The 22,701-nt window shown below is 40.2% G+C and overlaps 2 protein-coding genes across 4 annotated transcripts in view; one reads left to right on the top strand and one right to left on the bottom strand.

Annotated features, from left to right (window-relative positions):
- Window positions 1-478: 478 nt before the first annotated feature.
- Window positions 479-9,473, top strand: anapc11 (APC11 anaphase promoting complex subunit 11 homolog (yeast)). The gene is made up of 2 exons (XM_078401302.1): window positions 479-928; window positions 5,162-9,473. The coding sequence occupies exons 1-2, from the start codon at window positions 820-822 to the stop codon at window positions 5,305-5,307; spliced, it is 255 nt and encodes an 84-aa protein (XP_078257428.1). The 5' UTR covers window positions 479-819; the 3' UTR covers window positions 5,308-9,473.
- Window positions 6,318-22,701, bottom strand: part of card14 (caspase recruitment domain family, member 14) — a 61,075-nt gene continuing 44,691 nt past the window's right edge. For all 3 annotated transcript variants that reach the window (XM_078401299.1, XM_078401300.1, XM_078401301.1), the window contains 7 exons: window positions 20,242-20,485; window positions 18,093-18,156; window positions 17,268-17,394; window positions 15,658-15,819; window positions 15,088-15,212; window positions 12,723-12,838; window positions 6,318-7,588 (listed from right to left, as the gene is read on the bottom strand). In XM_078401299.1, coding sequence (XP_078257425.1) covers window positions 7,384-7,588; window positions 12,723-12,838; window positions 15,088-15,212; window positions 15,658-15,819; window positions 17,268-17,394; window positions 18,093-18,156; window positions 20,242-20,485 — 1,043 coding nt within the window. In that variant the 3' untranslated portion in view covers window positions 6,318-7,383. The remainder of the gene's footprint in view (window positions 7,589-12,722; window positions 12,839-15,087; window positions 15,213-15,657; window positions 15,820-17,267; window positions 17,395-18,092; window positions 18,157-20,241; window positions 20,486-22,701) is intronic.

Below are 22,701 nucleotides of genomic sequence, written 5' to 3'. Positions count from 1 at the left end.
TCACCACCCCCATCAAACCCTCCCTCCCTCCCTCTCCTCCTCCTCCCCTCCCTCAAACTGTCCTTCCCTCTCCCTCCTCCCCTCTCCACTCCAACTCACCGCCCCCCATCAAACCCTCCCTCCCTCCCTCTCCTCCTCCTCCTCCCCTCCCTCAAACTCTCCTCCTCTCTCCCTCCGACCCCTCTCCACTCCATCTCACCACCCCCCATCAAACCCTCCCTCCCTCCCTCTCCTCCTCCCCTCCCTCAAACTCTCCTCCTCTCTCCCTCCGACCCCTCTCCACTCCATCTCACCACCCCCCATCAAACCCTCCCTCCCTCCCTCCCTCTCCTCCTCCTCCTCCTCCTCCCCTCCCTCAAACTCTCCCTCCCTCAAACTGTCCTTCCCTCTCCCTCCTCCCCTCTCCACTCCAACTCACCGCCCCTCCATCAAACTCTCCCCTCCCCTCTCCTGCCTAACGATGAGAATAAGCAACCATTTAATGAGCAGCGGGTTAAATGACTTTTATATTTTAAGCGCTGCGGCTAGATTTACCCCCGGTGGCGCTTAAAATATTTAATCAAAAAAAATTGAAGTAATTTGTCCTGCCAGCTCATGAAATGGTTGCGTCGGGCGAGGAACATGACGGATTGAGCGAGCGGGCGGGTGGGCGGCCGGGCCGGGCCGGGCCGGGCCTTCCTGTGAGCGGAAGCCGACGGTGCCGCGGACCCGGCCCGGCCCCCTTCTTCCCCGCTCACTCCTTCGCTGTTCCCTCCTTCCCCGCCGCTCCCTCCTTCCCCCCCTCACGTTCCCTCCTTCCCAACTGCTCCGTCCGCCGCCATGCGGGTGAAGGTGAAGCGCTGGAACGCCATCGCCACTTGGTTCTGGGTGGCGAACGACGAGAACTGTGGCATCTGTCGGACGGCGTTTAATGGCTGCTGCCCAGACTGTAAGTGTGTTGTCGACAGACACAAAACGCTGGAGTAACTCAGCGGGTCAGGCAGCATCTCTGGAGGAAAAAGGAATGGGTGACGTTTCGGGTCGAGACCCTTCTTCAGACTGGAGAGTCGGGGGAAAGGGAGACGAGAGATATAAATGGTGATGTAGAGAGATATGAATGAAAGAAATGCAAAACAAGTAACGATGACCAAGGAAACTGTCCATTGTTGGCTGTGGGCCAGGTGAAAATGAGTTATTCAAACAATGAAACTCAACAGGATGACAGTGAAACTAGTACAATGACGTCTAGGGCGGGGGAGAGACACAGAGAGAGAGAAAGAGGTGATGCAACGTTACTTAAACATAGAAAATAGGTGCAGGAATAGGCACCACCATTCAATATGATCATGGCTGATAATGCAAAATCAGTACCCCGTTCCTGCTTTCTTCCCATATCCCTGCACTTGAAGTTAGCCGCTGGGCTATTAAGCTGCCCAAGCGAAATATGAGGTGCTGTTCCTCCAATTTGTGTTTGGCCTCACTCTGACATGTGAGTACATTGTTATTTATTTGCAGGACAGGGGCAAATCTTTCTTTTATTGCCCCTCCGAACCAAGTTTAGATCAAATATATAGCAAGGAACTGCAGATGCTTCTTTACACTGAAGTTAGATACAAAACACTGGAGGAACTCAACGGGCCTGGCAGCATCACTGGAAAAAAGGGATAGGTGACGTTTCGGGTCGAGACCCTTCTTCAGACTGATTGTCAAGGGAGAGGGAAATGAGAGATATGGAAAGGTACAAAGAACAAATGAATGAAAGATATGAAAAGAACAAATCAAAGCCAGCAACAATGATCAAGGAAAAGTGGAGCCCACAATGGTCCATTGTTGGCTGTGCAGAAAGTGATATAACAAGTAGATACAGTGAAACCCAGCAGGACGACAGTGAAATTAGTAGGACAGCCGGGGATGGGGAGGGACAGTGTGAGAGGGAATGCAAGGGTTACTTGAAATTAGAGAAATTAATATTCATACCGCTGGCCAAGCAAAATAAGAGGTGCTGTTCCAATTTACGTTTGACCTCACTCTGTGTGACAGTGGAGAAGGCCCAGGACAGAAAGGAGAGTATGGAAATGGGAAGGGGATTAAAGTGTTTGGCAATCAGGAGACCACAAAGGACAAAGCGAAGGTGTTCAGCGAAATGATCGCCCAGTCTCCTCACCTTCAGCCGGCGTCAGCAGCAACCTTGTCTCCAGGGCCTTCTTTGTTCTCTTCCTCCCTCCCGCAATTTAAAACATGAGGTTGTTGCCTTACTTTTCCTGTTCCGATGGCAGGTCAACGTGCCTGAAACCCTGACTCTGTTTCTCCCTTCACAGATGCTACCCGACCTGCTTAGTATTATAAATTCATGTTCCAGGAGCAGAATTAGGCATTTTGGCCCATCAAGTCTACACCACCATTCAATCATGGCTGATCTATCTTCCCCTCTCAACCCCATTCTCCTGCTTCTCCCCATAATCACGGACACCCCTACTAATCAAAAATCTGTCAATCTCTGCCTTAAAGATTTAAAGGTATCGCCAGCATTTTCTGCTTTTACCTTGGAATTTCAACATTTTCATTTTTTTGTGTTTAAAGTGAAGTCCTAGTCAGAACAATCTTCTTTCAATGACAGATCCGCCATTTCCAGGAATCAATCTGATGAACTTTAGCTGCACTCCCTCTGACACAAGTTTATCCTTTTTGGTTAGGGAGACCAGATCAACGCACAATATTCCAGATGCCTGTCCCAATTAAGCTGCAAATGGTTAGAATTAGGTGAAGGGTCCCGACCCGAACATATAAAATTCTTAAGGGATTGGACAGGCTAGGTGCAGGAAAATCTTTTCCCATGCTGGGGGAGTCCAGAACCAGGGGTCGGTCACAGTTTAAGAATAAGGGGTAGGCCATTTAGGACTGAGATGAGGAAAAACTTTTTCAGCCAGTGAGTTGTGAATCTGTGGAATTCTCTACCACAGAAGGCAGTGGAGACCTTCATGTGAGAGAGAGTTAGATATACCTCTTAGGGCTAATGGAATCATGCAATATGGGGAGAAAGCAGAAACTGTATTGATTCTGGATGATCAGCTATAATCATATTGAATGGTGTACTGGCTCGAAGGGTCTACTCCTGCACCTATTTTCTACGTTTCTACTTATTTTCCAAATTCCATTTTTTTTCTCTTTTGAATGTATCCTTAGCTTCTAATCCTCCTGTATTGCTAATTCGTCATCAGCAAAATGGCAGCGCTGCCCTTGCAGCTGCGGCTTACCTGCGGTCCGTTTGTCTTTTGTGTTTTTTGTTGCTTTTTGTCTTAATTGTAGTGTTTAGATGTGATGTAGTTTTTTTGTGGTTGTGTACTATGTGGGGGGGGACTGTAAAAATGTGTTTTCTGGGTCGTGTCTCCGTTCCCGCTGCGGCCTACCATCGGCCAAACACCTGGAGCTGGCGGCCTCCACCTGGGACCACCTGGGCTCTGGTTCGAGACTTACCATCTGCGGAGCTGGCTGCCTTCGGAGGCTGTGGTGGTGCTGCGAGAGCAGCTGTGACTCGCCTTTGGAGGTTCCGAAGGCTTCTTCGGCCGCGTGGACGTCGGAAGCTCGCAGGCCCCTGAGTGGGGACCGACATCGGGAGCTCCGGCAGCGGCAGCATCTTCACCCGCCCCGAATCGCGGGGCTTGGGTCGGCCCGCCGCGGGCCTTTCACCGTCCGGTGCAGCCTGGAATAGGCCGCGGGATTTTTTTCTGCCCGGCGGGGGCTTCAATGTCGGGAGCCTCGACCTCCCCGACGTGCAGCAGCAGCATCTTCGCCCGCCCCGAATCGCGGGGCTGGGGTCGGCCCGCTGCGGACCTTTCACCGTCCGGCGCGGCCTAGAACGTGGCAACTTCAACAGCCTGACCACGGGAGAAGACGGCAGTGGAAGAGAAAAGACATTCTGGCCTTCCATCACAGTGAGAAGGTGACTGGAGGAGACTCACTGTGATGGATGTTTCTTTTTTTTGTTTTGTGTTGGTTTGTGATTGTGTGTGTAATTGCTTATTTTTATTGCTCTCATTGTTGGACTGTGGGTGACGAAATCTCATCCAAAAGACTTGTTTTTTTGGATGACAATAAAGGTTATTCTGATTTAAGTAAATCCCAAATTTTCAATCGTCCTCCCAAACAAGATTAAACTTTTGCCAAGTGTCATAGCAAACCTTTTTACAAACATGGAGGTTTCAATCCATTTCAGGTGCCACATCACAGCCCCGCACAAATCTTTCCTTCCCTAGAACCGAAAGCCTTCCCCTTTCTGTGTAGAAGGAACTACAGATGCTGGTTTACACCGAAGATTGACAAAAAATGCTGGAGTAACTCAAGAACAGGCAGCATCTCTGGATAGAAGGAATGAGTGACATTTCGGGTCGAGACCCTTCTTCAGACTCAGTCGGAGAACAGGAGGAATCACAGAGGGGCTGCAGTGAGAGAGAATGATGCAGAACTCTCGTCGGAGAGAGGAGAACTTCTTCAAAGTAGGCATACCTTGAGGAGATTTCGCAGTGGAGCAGATGATATGTGTAGGAAGAAACTGCAGATGCTGGTTTATATCGAAGATAGATACAAAATGCTGGAATAACTCAGTGGACAGGCAGCATCTCTGGATAGAAGGAATGGGTGACATTTCGGGTCAAGACCCTTCTTCAGATTGCTGTGTCTGTCTAACTTCCTATTTATCACAGAGATACTGAGAGAAATTCACAATATCTAAATTTAAAGTGACTTCGGTTTTCTCCTACTTCAATTAAATGACTATTTTTGTAGGTGTTCAAATGGTAATGCTAAAATCCAGTAGAACTTCTATTTAATGATATGAAAGTAGATTTCAGTTTATTCTTGTGTATCATTTTAAAAAGCTTGGAAATAGTTGGACAAAGCTAGTCTGAAGAAGGGTCCCGACCCAAAACGTCATCCATCCATTTTCTCTAGAGATGCTGCCTGACACACTGAGTTACTCCAGCATTTCATATTTCTCTTTGGACGAAGCTAGCCTTGCTTTTGCCACGAATATAAACTTCTGATCTTGAATTTATTTGAGCAGAAGTCAAACTGCAAACCATCAGATCTAAGTATTACTCCTCGAATGTGTAGACATAATTACATTTTTGCACTCTGTGGCTGGGAAATGTACACAGGATCTTTCACAGACATATTTGCTTTTCAGGTAAAGTTCCAGGAGATGACTGCCCATTGGTTTGGGGCCAGTGCTCCCACTGTTTCCACATGCACTGTATTCTGAAATGGCTGAATTCTCAGCAAGTACAGCAACATTGTCCGATGTGTCGACAAGAGTGGAAGTTTAAGGAATGATGAGAAGAATCCTACAGGATCATTCAAAATAGTTGATTCTCAACAAAAAGATGAAGGAAAATTATGAACTTAAGCATGTTACCAGGATTAAAGCATGCCTAATATGTAACATAATGTAAATATCACTTCAAATATGGTGGAAAGTTCAAATAACTAATGTGCATTATAGTTGGAAAGACAGAGAAACAGCCAGGTTACAGTTTTGCATAAAAGACCAATATGATATCTTGATGACCACCTCGTGAAGTAAAATTTTGTTCCATGTGCATTACTGTGCTATGTTTTGTTGTTAATTTGTAATCTTATGGATGTAATTTTGAAAATATACAATTCCTATAAGGAAGGACTGCACAATTTTTAAAATATATACTTCAACATTGAACAATTGAGTTTTTTGATTACATCAAGTACATATAACAACCTACTTAAACACTATAAATCATTTGAATTGTTATTGAATATTACGGCAGAATATATGAATTGTCATACATGCCTCACTGCTGCATTGTGAAAGAACTATCAAATTAAATCCAGTCACTTGAAATTTCTTCCACTTGCCGAAAGGCATAAGGCTTCTTTATCTGACAAGGCATTCTATAGCTTAATAATTTTCTCAACAAACAGTTTGAATAATATTTTTCTCTAGAACCCCCAGCCAGTTAACAGGCAGTGACTTTCCTCTTGTTATTCATAATTCTGCACTCCTGTAGCAGTAATTTGCCATGTTGTGTTCACATTTTGTTTACAAAACAAAACTTCTACAATATCCACAAATTCTTGAGTATATATTTCCACATATAAAAAGTTACAAGTGCAAATGTATAATTGATTTCCACCACTGTTCCTACACACAGAAGTTTATTATTTTGTTTTTAATTATACTCTTAATGAAATAAAGCAGGTTTTTTTGCTGCATAATGGGAGAAATGTATTTGTTATTGTACTTGATTGAATCAAATTAGATATTGCATCACTGCCACAAGAATATTCAACACTGTGTTAAATGTGCACTGTTTAATTTGCAGAATTGAAACATTTTCAATACATTGCATTTCTCCTGGAGGTAACCAGCCATTGTTGCTCAAACTTAACATTTCAACAAGTGCTAAAATTGTTTTCACGAAGCTCTGGTAGTCCATGCAAAGCCGTAGTGTCAGATACCAGTTAAAACATCACATATTTACAAACTTTACCTGCAGTACAAAAACTTGCACTTATACAATTAATTCACAGAATCATGCAGCAGTTAAAAGATATTTTCAGTATATAGTATACATAGGTGACGATAATTTCTATCCAGTAATTACACACCAATTAGCATAGGTATAATAAGTAGTGAAGATAAATTATATGAATGCAGTCACATTTTGCCATCAAATGATGCTAAATGTATACGCTCAGTTGTATCTGCAAGCATTGACAAGAGCCAATTTGTGTTTCATTGTGACTGATATTTTTAATAGGTATATTTAGATATAGTCTTTCTTACACACAGATATCGCAAAGTACTTTTCTAAATGGGACAAAATAACTGCAAAAAAAATCTGACAGCACCTTTGCAAAAAATGTCACTTTACAAGTGTAATCATTGGCATGGAAAAGCATTGGAGATGTGTATTTCAGTAGCAGTTGAATTCTACATAAAAATGGCTTATTTTAATGAAGATATTTGAATCCAAGATTATTTACAGACAAAATGCACAAAAAAATTAAGACTGAAGAAACCAATTTATAACTGCAGAGATTTGAGATTGTACTTTTAAGTATTTATGTTTTCTTAAGCTCTTTTCCCATTATAAGAGTGAAAATTAAGATGGATTAAAGGGAAGGTGAGAGAAGGCAGCAAGGAGGGAAGAGTGCATTATGTCTGAAACTGTAGAATAGACATCTTTTAATGTATCATAAAGATTAGAGGAATTGGGAAAATGTAAAAGTATGCTTTTCAGAAGTAGGTGAATTGGAATTGCCGACATGATCTCCCTTTAATATCCAGTGTTAAGAGTAAGGGGAAGAAAGACACCTACAAATTATTATTTTCTTTCCAATTTCCTCCATTACAATCCTCAGGTAAATACCCTAGAGAGGTGCTTGTTCAATCCACACAATTTTCTTTTGCTCATCCTTTACTGCTGCTTTTACTGCAGTTACAAGTGAATCCAGATCACTCCAGCTGTCAGGAATACAGTTATACAGGCAAGGCAGTGTGTCCAGCAAAATTTCCTCCCTTCGCGAGCACTCCATCAGTAAATCTTCTGTTACTCCATATTTCTGCAAAATTCGTCTAAAAATAAAATGAGATTAATTAGAAAAATAGTCGTCTGCTAGAAGCATTTTGAAAGGAATAAAATGTGGAAAATTGAATTGCAATAGCAAGTTGTTTACCATTCTATATCTGATAATAATTCAAATAACTAGGGCTGTTAGGTCTTTGAACCAAGTAGTGAAGGGAAGCATTCAGGTAAAGGGAGGTTTGTAAAATTATAGAGAAAGGACATGATGATAATGCAAGTTAGTAAGAAGTGTAATGACAAGTGTGTGACAGAAAAGGATATAGTCAGCATTGAGAAAATTGTTACAAAGATAAATTAGGTGCTCTTTATCTGATGTGAACAACATTTGCAACAAGACATGAATTGATAGTACAAATATAATTCAATGGGTATGATCTGAAACCCATTACTGAGACATAGTTGCAAGGTGATCAAGGCTAGGTATTAAATATGCCATGGTACCTGACGTTTTGGACAGTTAGGCAAAGGAAAAGATTATTGGGCATCCCTGTTAATAAAGGATTAGATCAGTACACAAGTGAGAATTGATCAAGAAAGTGAATAAACATGGGTGGACATAAGAAACAGCTGGCTAAATCATGTATATTTAAGGCCAAGATAGACTATTGGACTGCAAGGCAGTTGGGCATTAAAAGGTTAAGACAGAATGGTGATTGATTAGTAGGACTAGATGTTACAATCCCTAAGGTTTGCACTACAATTGACTGGTGTTGTTCTTGGGGGTGACCACTAGGTAATGTTGCTACCATTCAGACACATCTTCAGTTGTGTACCTCAACGTCACTGGGTGTTTCGGCCTTTTATCACAAGAAACCCTCAGTCGAGGCAGGCCCACCGCAGGGTGATCAGATAAGGCTAAGAGCAGATAAACCAAGATCCTACCGAACAGCAAAACAAGCTAGAGGGCCTGCTTAGCTTATTTCTCATTCTTATGATGATTACACGTATTAATGGTGTGAAAAAATTTAGCAAAGACTGGTGTTATGTATGAGAATTATTTAGTTTATGGCTAGGTCTTTGAATCAAGTAGTGAAGGGAAAAATACAGGTAAAGCGAGGTTTATAGAATTGTAGAAAAAGGACTAGATGACAATGCAATTAGTAAGAACTGTGGACATTATGAACAAGTTGGTGCCATGCAAGAAACAGGTGTAGTAGTTCAGGTTGATTTGGCAAATGTTTCTTGCAGTGGGTTGGAAACTAAATACAATAGTAATCTTTGCAGCCACACACGAATCAATCAGATCTTGAAGCTATCTCCTGGTCATCGGGAGAAATTGCCTTAGCTCTGCTACAGCCACTCCAGACAATTCCAGCAGGAGCTGCTGCTCCATTTGGAGGTGATTCTGAGGTGTAAAGCCATGCACAATCAAATAATTTTAATAAAACACCCAGTTCTAAAAATAAAAGACAAAAGCAAATTGCATGTATGCAAATAGGCTTACAAGCATAAAACTGGATCTTTTTACTGACAGAATTCCTGTTAAGTTATTTAAAGTCAATGATGAACAGGAATCTTTAGGAATGTAATAACATGCTTGAAAAATACATCGGAAGTCAATTACATGCACTCATCTGTTCTTTGTGTCATTTCGTTTTTTAAAATAATGTACTCTTTTATTGGCATTTCACAGCAAACACATTTCCATAAAACGGGTTTCAGGTATAATGCTATATGTATACATCATCCACTTATGTGTTGTCTTGAATTGGCTCTTTTTGTAATTTGTACAAAGCAAATATAGAAACAGAAACACAATAAAAACTACACACACTTAGGGAGTGATCCTTTCTTTACCATATAATCAAAACATTGTTAAATTAATGTCTGGCCTATGAGGCGTTACATAGTTAACCCAATTTTCCCAGCGTGTCACAAATAAATCCAATTTAAAGTTAACATATGCTGTTATTTTCTCCATTTTATAAATGTCCATTGTGATGTCCATCCATGCATTCAGAGTTGGACTCTCCTGTGATAACCATTTCTTTTGAGAGCTTTTTTACCAGCTACCATCAATATATTCAGTATGTATTTATCTTTTTTCCGCCAGTCTTCAGGTATGAGTCCAAAAAACAGCCTTACTCTCCAGGGGCACATGACATTTCAAAATGTCTTGTAAGACATCATGTAACTCTCCAAAAATCTTTAATAACAGCAATCCCAGAAAACATGGTAATGATCTGCCTTTAAATTTCCACATTTTCTCCCACCATAATGGGCTTTCTGAGAAGGCGTAATAAAATACCGTATCAGACTTTTCCAACTAAACTCCCTCCAATTTTGTGAGCTGGTACACTTCCATTGTTTGACGTTGCCGAATAAAACCTGTCTGATCATTGTGTATTAATTTAGGCAAGAACTGTTCTAACCGTTTGGCCATGATAGAGGTAAATAATTTATAATCTACATTAAGAACAGATATCGGTCTAAATGACCCACACTCTGTTTTATCTTTACCTTCTTTTGGTATAGCAGAGATAATTGCCTCCCTCCAGCTGGGTGGAATTTGTGCCTTTTTTAAAACCCAGTTTAATGTACGAAGTATAATAGGTGTTAACTCATCTTTAAATTCCTTATACCATTCTGCTATATAACCATCAGATCCTGGTGACTTGCTCAGCTTGAGCCTACTAATTGCAGTTTTAAATTCAACCTCTGTTATATCTCCAGTCATTATCTTGTTTTGTTCTTCATTTAAGGTGGGCAAATCTAAGGAATTCAGAAAGGTGTCTACTTGAGTTTGGCTACCTCCTGGAACTTCAGAATACAGAGTTCTGTAAAATACTTCAAAGGCTTCCTGAATTTCACTTAATTTACTTTTCAATATTTTTGTTCTTGGGTCTCTTTCTGTGAACTGTATTTTCGGCCATCTTTTTTTTCAATTTCCACGCCAGTACTTTCATATATTTAGAACCACTTTCATAGTGCCTCTGCTTAAGGAACATTAACTTTTTCTTGATTTCTCGTGCAGCCAGATTATTGATTTCATAACTAGTATTCCTAATTTCCTCCAATATATTCCATGCCAGCGTCAATTTGTGTTTCCTCTCTAGTTCCTCCAACTTATTTTGCAAATCCTCAAATGTGTTATTCCTTATTTTTGCTATAATCTTTCCTCTTAGAACAGCCTTCAAAGCATCCCACAAAATAGGGGGAGAGACCTCGCTGTTATCATTGAGTTCTAAATAAAGACTTATCCCCTTTTTAATTTGTTCCTTAAAGTTAAGATCATTGAGTAGGCTCTAGTTCAGTTTCCATGTGGCATTTTTTGGACGTCGGTCTAAATCAACAGACAAGTAAATAGGCGCATGGTCACTTAAGTCTATTGTTCCAATTCCACAGGTATGTATTTTATCTTTATCCTTTCCAAATGTTATAAAATAGTCTATTCTTGTGTGTAAAGAATGTGGGGCCGAGTAATGGGTATAATCCCTTCTATTAACCATCTATAACCATCTAGGCTACGTAGGGTTTATCTGGCCATATAAGGGCTGCCTATGTGTAAGAATAGCTTACTGAGGCATCCATTGTCAAATGTATAATCAAACATGCATGAGTGTTTCATTGTTGCAAAGTCAGATACTGTGATTATTGGAGTTGTTATTTGTTCCAGAACTATTAAGAGAACAGGATACCCAAAATGTCGACAATCTTTTGCCTCCATATTTGCTACTTAACCTGCTTAGTTCTTCCAGCAGTTTAATTTTTGGTCTAGATGTCAGCAGCTGTAATCTCCTGTGCCTATATTTTTTCCAGTGAACCTGACAAGTTCTACCTGTAAGGCTTACACATCTAGCATTTATAAGACTGGGCTGTAATCAACTTCCAAATAGATTGCAGTCCAGCCACCGTGACAGTTTACAATGCACAGCATTTATAAACGCATGGAAAGTTAATTGTTTATATTCAGTTTGTTAACAGCTACTAAAAAAATAATTTTAAGAAAACAGAACATAAACGAACAAATGATGTTGTAACTCCGTCACTTACAACACTAAGGTCATTTACAACAGAAGACACAAAGAGTGGGAGGAACTCAGCAGGACAGGTAGCATCTCTGGAGAGAAGGAATGGGTGACGTTCGCGTCAAGACCCTTCAGTCTGAAGAAGGGTCTCGACCCGAAACGTCACCCATTCCTTCTCTCTGGAGATGCTGCCTGTCCCGCTGAGTTACTTGAGCTTTTTGTGTCTGTTTTTGGTTTAACCAGCATCTGCAGTTCCTTCCTACGCATGGATAGGTGACATTTTGGGACAAGGCCGTTCTTCAGTCTGTCACCTTTCCATGTACCAGAGATGCTGCCTGACCCGCTGAGTTACTCCAGCACTTCGTGTCATCTTTTGTAAACAAGCATTTGCAGTTTGGTGTTTCTACATTGACACCAAATCTTGCACCTAAACCTTAAAATACCTTATTTTCTCTAAAATTGTTGAAAAATCAGGATGCAAGGTCTCAACCCATAACCTTGATCAAACATTGACTATTCCTTTGTTACCATCTCAGATGATCCGCCCTGGGCCCAGCACAAAGATGTAATCATGATCTTTGCTTTCCAAGATGTTTAAAGAGATTTGGCATGTCACCAAATACTCTAACCAACATCTAGTGAGGCACTGTAGAAAGCATGCTACCTAGTTGTATTATGGCCTGCTACTGCAATTCCAATGCACTGGAAAGTAAGAGGCTGCAGAGAGAGTGGGACTCAGATCAGGCCGTCATGGCACAACCCTCCCCACCCCCCACCCCTCAAAAAGGCATCATCTGTCATCAAGGATCCCCACCATTTGGGCCAAGCTCTCTTCTTGTTGCTACCATCGGACAGGAGGTACATATGTCTGAAGTTCTACACCACCAAATTTAGGAACAGCTATTTGCTAAAATCATCAGGTTCTTGTGCCGACTTGCACAACCCTAAATATAAATCACATATGTCACAGGTTGCTTGTGATGCTGCTGCAGGATTGATTTCGATTGTACTTGTATCTCACGGTACTTGTGGATATGACAATAAACTCAACTCGACTTGTAAATACATTTCCAGGCTCCAATCAACCCAACAAAAAGGAACATTTCTACATGATTCAATAATAAGCTAATTTTTCTGCCGTTAAGGAATTACTTACTTAATTTTCTTTATGTTCTTTGCACAGAGTCGAATGACAATTACAATGGGATAGATCTCAACCTTATGTAACCGTTTCACACAGTCCAGCCCGAGTTCCAAGAGGCAGTGAACATTCTGCAATTAAACACCACAGAATTTATTAGTTTAGTTTAGTTTTAGAGATACAGCGCGGAAACAGGCCCTTCAGCCCACCGAGTCAATGCTGACCAGCAATCGCCGCACACTAGCCCTATCCTACACACTAGGGACAATCAATAATTTCTATCAAAGCCAATTAACCTACAACTTACACATCTTTAGAGTGTGGGGAAACAAAACAGAGCACCCGAAGAAAGCCCAGGCGGTCATGGAGAGAATGTACAAACTCTGTACAGACAGCACCCACAGCAAGGATCCAACCTGGGTCTCTGGCACTGTAAGGCAGCAACTCTACCGCTGCACCACTGTGCCACTCTGAACATTATTTTTTAAACATTTTATCATGAATTTATCATCTGTAAATTGAAAGTACCACTGATATAGAGAATATGCTGAATCCACATTGATATTGATGTGGCTGCTTCAGATTGAAAACAAATTAATTCAAATCATAGTTGGTCCAATGGAAAATAACGATTAGAATCAATGGGAACATACCCAACTATTAAGGTGATTAAGGCAGAAAGTGGCAGAGACATACTGACTTGGAAGATTGCAGACAATAGTTTCATTCTGTTTTTATCTAAAAGACAATTGTCGGATGTAATAACAAGCAACTGCAGATGCTGGTTTATACCAAAGAAAGACACAAAGTGCTGCAGTAATTCAGCAGGTCAGGCAGCACCACTGGAGAACATGGATAGGCATGTTCCCCTGCAATCTGTCTGAAGAAGGGTTCCAACCCGGAATGTCGCCTTTCCATGTTCTCTAGGGTTGCTGCCAGACCTGCTGAGTTACTCCAGCATTTTGTGTCTTTGTTAGGCAGTTGTGGGACTTTGTTGCTGGAAATTCTCTCAAATCTCTTGGCTTACAATAATAAATGGTCAGGATATCCATTTCTAGATTCACTATATAGAGATTAGTTGAAAATACCTGCCCATTGGGCTCAGTTTGGCTCTGAAATGCCCCAAGATTAAATGATCTGCGAATGTTCACTGTTTCAACTCAATTGACTCGTTCATGGTTTTGAACAGCACCAATGAAAAGTGCTTCAATAAAAAAGATATATGGCTTTCAGGATAGGAAGTTTCACGAGAGATGAAATAGAAAAAGGAAATTGAATGAAAAATCAAGATTGTGAGAATGAAAATAAAATTAGGAACACAGCATTAAGCTTTCACCATTAATGCGTAGTTAAACCTACTGCCTTTTATTACACTGAAATCCAAAATGGGAAGGTTCCAGCTTTATCCCAAGTTATTCCAATATCAATTAATTTCAATTATACTTCAGTTGGGATGAATGTCTTTGTGTCAGGAAGGAAAACATCAAGTATGCTTTCAATTTCCAATTAATTAAGTGTAAAACTTTCTTTGTATTTTCACATTCTGAATGCGGGCTTGAAGTTAAATAAAATTGTCTAAACCTTTTTTTCCTGATTAATTGAGTGGATGGAAAGGGTGCCAGTTCTATCGGCTATGGAAGTACAGTGTTGAGGGGGAAAATGGAGATTGCTTACCATGCTGTTTCACATGCTTAAAAAACCATGAACATATAAAGTATGAATGTGCTAATGCAGAATGTATGCATTAGGTAAACGCAAGTAGTTTCTATGGTGGAATAGATGGGCGGCACAGTGGCGCAGCGGTAGAGTTGCTGCCTTACAGTGCTAGAGACCCAAGTTTGATCCTAACTATGGCTGCTGTCTGTGTGGTCTTTGCACGTTCTCCCTATGACCATGTGGGTTTTCTCCCACATCCCAAATATGTGCAGATTTGTAGGTTAATTGGTTTCTGTAAATTGTCGCTAGTATGTAGGATGCAAAACTGGGATAACGTAGAACAAGTGTACGGATGACCATTGGTCAGCGTGGACAGTGGGCCAAAGGGCCTGTTTCCATGCTGTATCTCTAAACTAAACTAAGATTGAAACTTTCAGGTTCAATACTAGAACCTGAATTCTTAAATTTGTCTTCCATAACTCAGTGCTTCCAATTGTTTTATCATTTCATTAGATCAAAATGTGAGGACTATGGGAGGTGTAAAAAAGAAACGGGGATAACTTTATTTTGTAGAAGAAATCTTCACTATCTATTACATAAAGATGAAGGAGAGTTAAAGGGAAATTAAAGAGAAAGATAACAAATGCAGACAAAAATGCACTGGAAGAAAGAATGCCAACACCCAAATTAGGGAAAACAATCTGTACAAAGGATGCAATTTTACCTTGGCAACTATGGCCTCTACTCCTTCCCTTGTGTAACAGGAGCGAAGTAAATTCTGTGCTTGTTGAACTCCTAAAATGTCTCCTTTTTTGTTTTTCTCTGCATATTCGGTATTGTTCAAGCACTCTTAAAACAAAATAAAGATTATGATTTCTTATTCTGAGCAAGTAAAAAAAAAAAAAAAATGAAAGAATTCTCAGCATACTAATCTGTATTTTATAGATAAACATGGTAATAACTTGATTTTTGAGACCTGCAAATGTAATATGCAATTTCATTTAGGTTAAGTACTCCAGGCATATAGATGTGCTCTTACTGTAACCTTATGTTTATCAGTATATAGAATCTTCATGCGATAGAAATCTATTTCAATCCACTATCTTGCCAGGCTGCTTCAGGTTAAGTCGAACCAATATCCGGTGCCACCACCAATTGCCAACATCAATTTAAATAAAGCCTAAACATATAAATGAATTAATCTAAAAAATATTCAGCTGGAAAATTTAAGCTACTTTAGTTTTCTGTTACTCATTTTCATCAAAATAATATGTGCCTCTTGAAAACATCTTACCAGATTTACACTTTTCATACTCCTTTAGATCTTTCAGTTTTTCAAGCACAACTTTTCCAATTCGCGTGGGTGCTATTATCACTGGTCTCAGAGACGGTGGGTGGCAAGGCCTGACCAGTGAATAAGGCATTAAAGTAAAGCAATTGCCAACTGGCTGGTTGTCTAAAAAAAATTAATGTAACAATGTTAAAACAAAGAAGCAATAATAATGTGGCCATTTTGCAAGTAAATCCAAAATATACAGTAAATAACAGCCAATCAGTGACATGAAATGTTAAATCTGGTATCCATAAGAATTAATACATAGGAGCAGAAAAAGGCCATTCAGCCCCTCAGGTTTACTCCGCATTAACCCAGTACCAACAATATGAAACAACATTGATTAATATATAATTCCTGGACTGGACTTTTAAAAGTTATTCACCAAATTAACTGCAATCAAAAATTTAAAAACTGCCCATTTTATTTGTTACAACTACCAAAAAAGACAGGCAAATTTCCCAATTAACATTTATTTTGTGTTTTTACCACAAAGACAAGAAGACAAGCGAAGTTAGGAAAGTTAACAGATATGTTTTGAAGGTTGTACGTTTTACTGTCGAGAAGGTGCTGAAGGTGCTGAATGTCCTAAAACATGAAGACATGTAGGGCATGATCAGATATTTACAAGGACACTGTGAGAAGCAAGAGAAGAAATTGTCCAGGCAAAGATATGTGCATCATTAGTAGACGTGGATGAGGTGCAGTAGACTAAAAAGTCAGTAAGTGTGAGGTGTTGTAATTTGGGAAGTCACACCAGAGCAGGACCTTCACAGTGAATAGTAGGGGCCTGGAGACTGGAGTAGAGCACACTTGGAGTATTGTGGTCAGTTTTGGTCAGCCTGATCTAGGAAAGATGTTAGTAAGTTGGAAAAACTACTTAGAGGATTTACTAAGACCGTTGCTAGGACTCAATGGCCTGAGCTATAGTTGGGCAGGCTAGGACTTTATTCCTTGGACTATATATAGGAGGCTGAGGGGTGATCTTTTAGAGGTACATAAAATCATGCGGGGAATAGATGGGGTGAATGCACCGAGACTTTTACCAAGTGTATGGAATCAAAAGCTAGAGGGGATAGGTTTAACTTGAGAAGGGAAACATTTAATAAGAACCTGAAGGGCAATGTTTTCACACAGAGGGTGGTGCAGACATGGAACAAGCAGTGAGAGGAAGTAGTTGAAGCAGTACAATAACAACATTTAAAGACTGGATATGTATATGGATAGGAAAGGCTTAGAAGGATATGGACCAAACGCAGGCAAATAGGAAAGATAAATGCAGATGCTGATTTAAATCGAAGGTAGACACAAAATGCTGGAGTAACTCAATGGGTCAGGCAGGCAAATAGGACTAGCTTTGATGGGGCTTCTTGATTGACATGGATGAGTTGGGCTGAAGGAAACAGAAGTGAAATATCATTCCCAAAAGTGACCAGAGTTAATCTTGTATTAGAAATTATTTTACTGCATGATTAATTTACAATTATAATGATGACTACTTGAAGGCAATATAAATGATAGCAACAATTTTCATAATAGATGTTGTTTAGAATTCAAAACATGAGTCTTACCTTGCTCTTTATCAGGGTCAATGGTGCCGGAGTCAAATGATAACCATAGTGGATTTCGTTGACTTTTATCAGTACTGACAATTCGCAAAAGTTTATTTTGACTTGAGGAAGAAGACTTCCGATTTTGCTGGAAAATCAAGCGCAGTACAGAGAATGAGTGATGAAGGGTCTCGACCCGAAACGTCACCTATTCCTTTTCTCCAGAGATGCTTCCTGATCCACTGAGTTACTCCAGCATTTTTCATCTATCTTCAATCCCTAGAATGTTAACTCCAATGTTACAGATAAGTTTTTTCCTAAGTTCTAAAAAAATATAATTGAAATGCCTTCAACAGAGAGATATTTAGTTTGTAATGCAGGCATTTGGAAGTTAGATTAAATGTGATTATACAAATATCGTGGATTTTATTATTAATGCACTAATTCTGGGATAAATTGATTTAATCAAAATTACTCCATGTCACAATTTTACCAGTATCCTTGGGTTTTACCTTCCACATATGAAAGCTTGAATCAATAAATTGAGCATTGTGCGAAGCTGCATTTTAAAATGTAACTGTGGAAATAGACTGGTGAAATACAGCATTGTTACTCAGATAGCTTTATTCAGTCCATATCCTGGACATTAATTAGGGAGTTGAGTCTCACTATTAGTAACATGGCATACAGACAAATCAAAAAACATCAGAAGAATAAATGTCATTTTCTGTTGTGCAAATTATTGATTGTTTTTTCATCTCCTTCACCTTACAACTGATAAAATCACACCTCTCCCTATTTGTGAGAGGCTCCTTAAATATGCCAGATTGGTAAATAATACTTCACCTTATTAAAGGAAGGAATTTGTCGAGTCATTTTCTGAATTGTTCCGATCAACAACTGTTGTGCCCTGAACAGAAACAAGGCACAGTTAGTATTTTTAACGAAATATATTTATTTATATACAGGAAGCTTGGATTATTTTATCCCCATGCATAGCCAAGACCAATTGTAGAATTACTGACATAAATAACTCTAAAATCTGAGTCTGAAGAAGGGTTCCGACCCAAACCGTCACCTATTCTTTTTCTCCAGAGATGCTGCCTGACTCGCTGAGTTACTCCAGCACTTTGTGTCCATCTTCTGTGTTTCAGTCTTGAGGGTCCCCATAGCCTGGTGCTAACCAATATAATAGTGACAGCAAGTCCGATGAGTGGCTGGGAAGGAACTTAGAATCCAGTCTTTTTGAGGCAGAGACCTGATACAACAGAATCTGCAATTTCTGCAAAATTACAATTCAGGTCGGGCTTTATAACCCTCACTAAATTCAGGAATTATTCAAGAGTAATAGAGCATAGAAACAGATGTTTTGGCCCAACTCATCCATGCTGACCAATGTGTCCCACCAAGCTAGTATCCTTTGGAACATACCCGTGCCCCTGTTGCCAACCCATCTGGACTAAGACAAAAAGAGGAACCAGTGAAAAAAACACCTTGCTTTACAGTATCTTACCTTCCACCCTTGGTCAGCTTTCTGGTCAAAGCCTCTCAAGCCAAAGATTCAACACTTACCTTCAAACACAGCAGTTATGTCTCGAAACACAGCACTTACGCCTCAATAAACAATCTCTCCCAAAATGGCCACTCCAAAATGGCAGCTCTGCTAGTGCCTGTTCCTTTTATACACCACTAGGAGCAGGCACTCCTGGCACTAATCACTGCTTTATAAACCTCCCGCACTGCTACTTCTCCCAGTTGCTCACTCACAAGTGATACTGATCTGGCTTCATGCTAACAGCTGTTTTTTAAATTTCCTGTGCTGCTCCTCCTCTCAGCTGCTCACCCAAGTGAATTGTAAATCAAAGGAGACAAGTAAAAGTATTAGTTTAGTTTAGAGATGCAGCGCAGAAATAGGCCCTTTGGTCCACCGTGTTTGCACCGACCAGTGATCCCCGTATACTAGCATTATCCTACACACTAGGGACAATTTACAATTTTACCAAAACCAATTAACCTACAAACCTGCACGTCTTTGGAGTGTGGGAGGAAACCGGAGAAGCCGGGGAAAACCCACGCGGTCACGGGGAGAACGTACAAACTCCATATAGACAGCGCCCATAGTCAGGATTGAACCCGGGTCTCTGGCGCTGTAAGACAGCAACATTACTGCTAAAGCTGCAGTGCTGGCCTATTACTTAAAATAATAATGCATGGATTCATAGTTTCATTCCTTATGGATTTAGTCATCAATTTTATCCAGGGAAATGGAAGAATTAATTTGAAAAATAAGCCTTGGTTAAGCACTTTTCACAACTAAATACAACATTCGTATGGCCATTCTCTGATTGGATGCTATGATAGAAGGCAAAAAGGAAATAAATACCTGGAGAATATAATCAAAATAAATGTAAGAAAATTATTTTTTTGACCTTCCCTGTGCTTAAAGATTCCTATCGAGAATTATTCAAAGGACATTCATATATTTCTTGCTGCAAAGTGAATTAAATAGGCTAAATGTAGGCAGCTTAGAGTCAAGAGAGATACATGGCACGAAAACAGGCCCTTCAGCCCAACTTGTCCATGCTGATCACAATGCCCCATCCAAGCTTATCTCGCCCACATTTGGCCTATATCCCACTCAACTTTATAGAACATCATCACACAGTGTCGCTCTTTTCATGAGCACAGATGCGTTGAGATTTTGTTTCAATTCCACTGCTATGTGAACACAGGTGGGGAGGTAAGAGACCTTGATTCAATGTCCCTTCTCATAGGAGATTAAATCCCAATGTATAACAATCACAGGCTAGGGCTGCTCACCCTCTAACCATTAACAAGGAAGGGCCCAAAATTGACATGCATGATGTGTTTAAAAGTGATGTTCAGCATTTCTGCATGTTGCCATAATCGCTGCACTGCTCTCATAATAAATATGATTTGGATCACAAAGGCAGAGTGTTCAGGATTGAGGGGATCACCGGAGTAACATTCTTACCGGTAGTAGTTTGGAATAGAACCACCATCCTCGTCAATCATCGTGTGTGGATTAACTCTGAACGTCTTCCATTCACTAGTGCCCCTGTGCATGGTGTCAGTGACGTGCAAGATTTCATTGCATTGGACAATAAATCCACCCAGGGCACCACTGTCTTTGTCAAATGTTACGTTGTTTCGGATGTAGAATGAATCCCCTGAGGTAATGATCTTTTTTTCAATGTTTTCCACTAATTTCTGATAAGCTAATTAAACAAAGCACAACACAATATAAATTTTGGGTTAGTTTACCTTCTGGAATATTAAATTCTAATTTACAAAATCAGAAGAGGTTTAATATTTTAACAAAATGAAATTGTGATGCATCAGGCAAGATTTGATGGACAAAATATATATTTCATACTGATTAAAGTAAAGTACCTAAGCAAAGCATAAACAACTTTAGCTTCTAGAAAACTGAAGATAAACAGAGTAAATAATTTGATGAACGTAAGATCCACAAACTTCTGATATCTAGCTCATACATATGGAATTTGCTGCCCAAGAGATGGAATTTAGTTTAAAAATTCATGACAGCCATAAAAAAATTAGTGGATGGAAACAATTTCTTGCTGTAAATATTAGTTGAACCAGTAAATATGGTCAAAGCATCTATTTGTTCCTATTTTAATTCCATATAGTCTATAAATGTACACATTAAGATGAAGAAATAAAGAACTGCAAATGCTGGTTAATAATAATATATTCCTTTATTCGTCCCACACCGGGGAAATTTACAGTGTTACACCAGCAAAGTGGATAGCAAGAGAGCAAGAGATCATTCATTATAAATAAAAGACACATAAATTGTCATCAGTTTTCTGTGTGTTCTTAGCTGTTATTGTTGACTCGTCTGCTGGGAGCAGTGCTGGTTGTGCAGTCTCACAGCACCGGGAAGGAAGGACCTCCTATATCTCTCCTTCATGCACTTGGGGTGAAGGAGTCTGTCACTGAAGGAGCTACTCAGTGCAGTGACAGTGTCCTGCATGGGGTGGGAGTCGTTGTCCAGCAGCGATGTTAGTTTTGCCATCATCCTCCTCTCTCCCACCACCTGCACTGAGTCGAGGGGGCAACCCAGGACAGAGCTGCCCTTCCTGACCTTAATACAACAATGCGCTGAAGTAACTCAGCAGATGTTCTCCAGAGATGCTGCCTGACCTGCTGAGTTACTCCAGCACTTCGTGATCTTTTGTTTACACACTAATATGAGTTTGATGTAGCTAGTGTTTAGAATAAATATTTGTGACTAAGTTAAATAAAAACCTTAAAAATAGTTCAGAAATAAATGCAGTCATTTTAAAGCATGTGAAACTAATATGGAATGTTAGTCAGAATTAGCTTAGCTTAGGCCCCCTCGGTGATGCATCCTAGTTGGCTGCTTGCTCCACACCTCGGCTAGAGCAGAGTCGCTTGTGGCTGAAGAGACCAATGCGGGAGTGACAGTCTGTCGCAAAGGTCACATTTGTGTGTGGTCTCTGGTTTGTTGAAGTTGCTACGCTCCTTTCTGCGTGCACGCTTGTCTGCCGCTGCGTTCATCAGTTTCTCTTCCCCCGTTTTGAGATGTTGGTTCAGGGTACCTCTCCACCTCGTATGGTCAGCTCTCCCAGGACTCCACATCGATATCGAGCGCCTTCAAATCTCTCGAAGCATATAACTGTGAATTTCATTCCCTTCAGTCTATCTCTGCTCCAGAGCCTTTAAACTTCTATAGTAAACATGTAACTTATGTATGTGTAGGAAGGAACTGCGGATGCTGGTTTACACCAAAGATAGACACAAAATGTCTATTTTGTAGGACAGACAGCATCTCTGGAGAGAAGGAATGGGTGACGTTTTGGGTCGAGACCTTTCTTCGAACTAATATAATTTGATTAAGTAACTTTTGATTAAGAAGTAAACGCAGGCTCCTATTTTTTCAACATATGCCTTCTCAATTATTTTCCTACAGCCATTCCCTATCACATAACTTCTTTTAACTGTCAAACTACTCAAAACTGTAAACAATATTTCAAAGAATGGCAACAATAAATGGAAAACATTGGGCTGAATTATGCCAGAGGTTCTGAAGGAAAGCATTGGCCTTCAACGACTCACAATGAGAACGTCTCAGCCTAACGGGGTATGTTCACTCCGCCTATGCTGTCGTATGATTAGGATTCATACGACATAAGATTCATTCTTCCTGGTTGGGATTAGGAAGAGACCGGTCAATTCACTTATTTATTATTCTAACTTTTAAAAAATCTGTTTTAAAAAATAAATGCTTAATAGTTTTGTATTACTTTGTGCAAGACAATTCGGTTACTCTTACCAAGTCTCACCGGCCATGACCAGGGATCAGGCTTCTGTCAGTGTATATCAGCGAATTCTAACAGTGAGTCCTCACTCCCCCTCACTAACACTTGAATACTTTACTTTATTG

This window comes from Rhinoraja longicauda, chromosome 6, assembly GCF_053455715.1.
Source record: "Rhinoraja longicauda isolate Sanriku21f chromosome 6, sRhiLon1.1, whole genome shotgun sequence".
NCBI lineage: Eukaryota > Metazoa > Chordata > Chondrichthyes > Rajiformes > Arhynchobatidae > Rhinoraja > Rhinoraja longicauda.
The sequence above is the reverse complement of the archived record's forward strand: the minus strand, read 5'-3'. Positions and strand labels throughout refer to the sequence as shown.